The 6,000-nt window shown below is 39.4% G+C and overlaps 1 protein-coding gene across 1 annotated transcript in view; it reads left to right on the top strand.

The window, feature by feature from the left end:
• Positions 1-364: 364 nt before the first annotated feature.
• The window catches only part of LOC128026453 (protein kinase C epsilon type), a 97,243-nt gene continuing 91,607 nt past the window's right edge, over positions 365-6,000 (top strand). Inside the window, exon 1 of the mRNA XM_052613631.1 lies at positions 365-1,397. Coding sequence (XP_052469591.1) covers positions 1,050-1,397 — 348 coding nt within the window. The 5' untranslated portion in view covers positions 365-1,049. The remainder of the gene's footprint in view (positions 1,398-6,000) is intronic.

Raw genomic sequence — 6,000 nt, 5'->3', positions numbered from 1 at the left:
GTGGGGAAGAAAAAAAAGATCCCACACACAAAAAAACAGGTTAATTTATTTTCCACTGAGGTTCTCACGATGAAGCATTGTAAACAACCTTGTGCAAGATAAGGATCACATCCATAAAGACCAATGATATAGTTATACATATTGAAATGGCGACTGCATTATGGGGGCCGACCTTGTCATTTCTAATAATCATTAATGATATAAATAACTTAAAATGACTAAGAATTGAGTCACCGGTGGTCTACATACAGTCATGTATGGTCGTCTGCATTGCATGACACATCAATCACACTTGTTTTCACACACACACACGCACGCGCACACACGCGCTTTAGCTATCTTAACATCCCTTGGATGATGCTTGGCCAGAGAACAGCAGCAGCAGCAGCAGCTCCAGACAGTGCCGCACTCACTCAGCCCTCTCCGCGCACGAACTGACGCATTTCCTGGAGCAGCCTTCAGACACACACAGTCGGGAGAAAAAGAGGCAGGTCTGCAGGAAACTGAGTACCGACGGACAAACAAGGATCCTGGAGGAATCAAGTGAGTACGGAACCCTTGTAAACACTGGTTCTCCTGTCTGCGGCGAACCGAAAGACGCTTTCGCGGGGATAACTTTCCTCCCAATGCGCGGAGGAGCCTCATCCAGTGCTCCAGCCGGACGAGGGAACGGGCTGCTCACCCGGGGGAGATCCAGCGTACATCTCTGGGATATTTTGAGGTGTGGAATGCTTCTAGTATCGCTGCTGATGCACTGTAGCTGTCCGGTTTCTCTCCAGCTTGCATTGGTGACTGCCTGCAGCGGTGTTTGGACAGCTTCAAGATCACATGCAGGTTGTCCGTAGGTCATAGCAACAGATTCCCTTTCTGTCTGGACCTTCTACACTTCGCATGCAGATCCACGCAGACGACGAAGGGCATTTACTATTATTTCCTAAGGAGGAACAATCCCGAATACAAACCGGCGCACCGTGACGTAGCATACAGAAGTTGGATAATTAACTAGGCGCTTAAGTGGAAAATTGTTACTAAAGCGCTCAAAAGTGGCCATGGTGGTTTTTAACGGGCTGCTGAAGATCAAGGTCTGCGAGGCTTTGGACCTGAAGCCCACAGCCTGGTCTCTGAGACACGCCGTCGGCCCCAAGACGCAAACCTTTCTGCTGGACACGTACATCGCCCTCAACGTAGATGATTTTCGCGTGGGGCAGACCTCGACCAAGCAGAAGACCAACAGTCCCGCCTGGCACGATGAGTTTGTGACCGAGGTGCACGACGGCCGCAGGATCGAGCTGTCGGTGTTTCACGACGCGCCGATCGGCTACGACGACTTTGTAGCCAACTGCACCATTCAGTTCGAGGAACTGCTGCAAAACGGCAGCAAACACTTCGAGGACTGGGTAATGTCTTTTTGTAGATACTTCAGGGTGCGAATTATGGAGAGTGCCTCCAAACCATGCTGGAAAATCCATTTAACGGCAGGCAGCTTTGATTTGGAACACAGTTAATGAACCGAACATTAACTGTCATTTAAATCAGCAGTAGGACCAACTTGTAGTTGGTCTGTTACTGGTCTAAAACAGTCCACTAGCTTGCACCAGCAAATGACCAGCTAGAAACTAGCTTCCAGGTTCCAAAACACAGTCAACAGCTGGATTTTCCAGCCGGGATATAGTCGAAAAAAGTATTTATTTTTTTTACATAAAAGCATGCATACATGCCAGTGTTTGTGTGTGTGTGTGTGTGTGTATATGTATATGTGTTTATATATATATATATATATATATATATATATATATATATATATATAATACACACACACATATATATATATATATATACATCGCATAACACGAATGATGTGAAGAGAACATACACGTGTTCTACTTGATTACTCAAGGAATTTTACAGGTGTTTTTCAGAAGAAAAAAATCAGTAGCCTATGTCTTGCGTAATGCAAACTGTCATTTGACGTCTTAATCCAATGTTCTGTTTAAAAAAAAAAACTGATGCATCGATACTCGAGAAAATATATAAAGTTTAGTATTTATCATAATTAAATAGCAAACACACACACACACACACACACATATATATATACTTGACATATTTTCTCGAGCATTGATGCACTGTTTTTTTTTTTTTTTTAAACAATATGAACATTGTATTAAGGCGCGAAATGCAGTTTGCATTACGCAAGACATGGGCTACTGAATACATTTCGCCTGAAAAATACCTGTAGAATTTCTTTTTAGAAGCCTATAGTTGTCATGGTGTCATAGTCAACGTCAGTGTTCCAAATATGGTTTCTCCAAAAGTAGAACACGTGTATGTTCTCTCCGCATCATTCGTGTCATGCGCCAGCAGCAGGTGTGTGTGTTGTGCTTTCCTCTTTCTCTGATGCCACCTGCATCATTTCAGATGAATGCTCAGATAACCCAGGTTGCATAGAGACGGAGAAAGAGGCTCGCTGCCTATCATAAATATTTCTGCAGCTGCAAAGAGCCATGCAGACATCATTAATGCAGACATGGCAATTGGTCATTTTGCATGGGCATTTTTTTAATCTATGGAGGTTAGGACACTATTTGTGCATCTGATATTTTTGTTAGGTAACCTAAGGTTTCTACATTGTAACTTTTACATCATTTTCATTTTACACCATTTCTAACGCTATCAAATCAGTCCTAAATCTGTATTTGATCATCACTGACAAACACTAAGTCACATAAGGCACATAGACCATATCCTGACTGCCCTGTCTGAATGTCTCGTGTTCAGTCAAAACAATGAATAGTAGTATAATAGAGTAATTGAATATCAATGAACAGTGCACTAAGTAATCTAGTAATAGAATAGCATTGTATATCATTTGAATGAGAGTGAATGGTTCTGTTGTATATCAGTTTCCTGCATCAATATGGCAGGTGTGCAGTGTGTTACATGACTTGACCATAGACCCCGAGCGACCCTGGAAACTGCTCTGCTCTTTGTAGTCCGTCACAGACAGAGATGTGAATTATTGATGTGCCGTCATAAGCTCCATTGTGGTGTTGAGAAGTACAGTCATCTGCCTTTATGTTGCATCTCAGATTGGATCGGGACAGGATTGGCCCCCATTATTAAAGACAGAGAGCTTTATACATTCTTCTGTGTTGGTAATCTGGGCATGCTGATCTGATCAGTTTGCACAAGGGTTCGCATAAATACAGAGATGTTGTCAGAAATATGAGTTGTAATGTATAAATATAAGCAGATGCATGCATAGAGACAGTATGAAAAGAAATCAAAAACAAGGAAATTAATGTCTTCATAGGGTCCATTTCGAAGGTAACCGCACTCTAATTCTTATTAAAGCTGCATTGAGCTGTGTTGCTTTCTAGGTTCCTCCAAAAATACGTACGTTAGAGGATTTGACTTTGTGTAGACACTATTAATTTACCTCCATAAATATCCTCAGTTTATATAGTTTGTTGACAGATTAAATGTTGAGGACTTCTTAGGTAGTGCTCACAAAGTACTGTAAATACTGCTTGCAATACTGGTTACACTAGTCCTAAAATGAAACTAACACTGCTTGAGGCTTACATGAACACTAATTTACAGCTTACACCGTACTAAAAATCTCACATTTGTAACATTGAGGGTAATTCAAAAATACTATCCCCCCCCCCCCAAAAAAAAAAACACTTGCTATATATATTACTGAGCTTATGTTGTATGATTTTATTCACAAGTCCCAGATTTTGTCATTTGTGCTCATTTGCATTGAATAAGAGTAAATATCACATGATTCAATTATTTCTTAGCATCTCTTTCTTCAGCAAAAAAAAAAAACTTCCCTGTGTCCGCAATGTCATCTTTGACTTCCAAAAATAATTATTTACTTAAATGTATTTATTTAAAAATAAATGATTAATTACATAAAAAGTCACATTTTGTTGCATTAGTATTCATTTATCATCCTTAATTCATTTTAGTTATTATAATTTGCAAAAATGACTATTTAAATACATTATTTATTATATTTCAAGATTAATTACTTTAAGTCCTGTTTTTTTTTTTTTTTTTTTTTAAATTGTGTACTACAAATATTGTTGGCTTTTATAACAAATTTCCAAAAGTTTATCCAAAGTTACTTTGGATAAAAACATCTGCTAAATGACTAACTACATGTAAATTTAAATGTATTTATTATGGTAATTTGATGTATTACCAGTATAATTTACATGAGGCAAAATAAGTTTTAAACACAAACCTGTGTTAAGGTAAAACTGAAATGCTCAGCTTTTTACAATTGCTTATTAGATTAGTAAAAGCAAATGTTTGTATTATATGATTACAGATTACTTTACTAAGGGGTTCCCAGTCTTGGAGTTGTGCTTTAAAAACAAATGATGAAACCAAATTAACTAGAGATATTTTCAAAGACTAGTAGCTGCTAAGCCCCTGCTATGAGCGGCCCGTGTTAAGTAAGAACATACAAACGTTTGGTGCAACCCTACCCAAGCCTTGCGTCCTCAGGCAAACAGGATTCCTGACAGAGCAGCGCCGCCGCTCCCAACACGCGCATCACGCACTGTGCGTAGGGCACCAAGTGCTGAGGGGGTACCAAAAATGATTTTGAATGATTTTTTTATGCCGGTATTATTTCATTAGCCTATAGAAATATTAGGCACATTTTATCCATGTATATGTAACAAAAAAGGGGGAACAAGAAAGATATTTAATAATTGCTCTATATTGTCCGGTGTAGTCTACGGGAAATGTGCTGCATGTGCGTGCTGCTGCTAATCGTAATGCGCCTCGAACTTGCTGACGTTAATGTTAGCATCAGCGAACTATGTTATTATAACTTACAATGTAAAGACGTGTTTCCGCGCGTCTGGAGGTCTCGCGGCACGGTAGACGCGAATTCTCCTCATTCGCGCATCTAGTTACAAGAGATTCTGAGTCATGAAAAGGACTTTTGCAAGCTGATAGCGACCGCCTTTTGGGGTGGAAAATTGGCAGTAATACCCCCACCTTGCACAGCTGTACCTAAGTGTCCCTGGGACATCAGTGCGGTCGGAGCGCGTCTTCTCAACAGCGGGACATATAGTGAATAAAAAACGCTCTTCTCTGGACCCTGAAAATTTTGCCATAAAACTTAATGCCAATAAATAAGAAATATTGCTGATTTGAGTGTTTCCAGCTCTCTCTTTGCGTTCGTCCGTTTATTGACGTTGAAAAAGGAAACGTCTTTTTGTTAGACATGGAAAATGATTTTACAATCGAATCAATGAACACTTATGTCTTAAAAATCGAAAATGATTTTTTCACAAAAGTGACAGCCCTAGTACTTATTGATGATTATTTAATTTAATTTATTCAAAGTGACATTCAATTTGAAAAAAAAAAAAAAGTCTGGATTATTTTGATATATTTTTTTATTTTGCTATTCTGTTGACTGTTTACAAAGTCAGCATTTTCAGCATTTTCATCAATTTTCTCTTTTTAGTGTTCTTAAGTTTTATACTGTGATGCTGCTATTGTGTGTTATTGGTATTGAGTTATGTTTGCTAATAAAAAGTTAAACTGGCAAAAACAAACGTTTTTTTTTCTTTCTCGGGGTCGGGGTGGGGGGGGGAGGCATCATAAAGGAATTATGCTTAGGGCACCAAAATGGCTAGCAGCGGCACTGTGTGTCTTTGTGTGTCATAGCGAGTATCTGTCAAGACAAACAAGTGCCTGATAGTCTGCGAAGAGAAAAAGAGCATCAATCTGTGTGACAGATGTGTGCAGAGGTAGGCTATAACTGACTCACATGCAGAGTTTGCATAATTTGAAAGCAATTTGTGTGAAAGTGTGAGAAAGGTTGGATAGGTTTGGCCAGACTACGAAAATTACTCATTCACCTATTTTCCCACGAACCTTTTACATGCACACAAACACACTCACACATATTTCAAAGCCAACTCCTCTACGGTTGTGCCTGCACTTGCACACTGAAGGCTTATTTTG

This window comes from Carassius gibelio, chromosome A13 (genome assembly GCF_023724105.1).
Source record: "Carassius gibelio isolate Cgi1373 ecotype wild population from Czech Republic chromosome A13, carGib1.2-hapl.c, whole genome shotgun sequence".
In the NCBI taxonomy this organism is placed as follows: domain Eukaryota; kingdom Metazoa; phylum Chordata; class Actinopteri; order Cypriniformes; family Cyprinidae; genus Carassius; species Carassius gibelio.
This window is presented reverse-complemented; position numbering and strand designations above follow the sequence as displayed.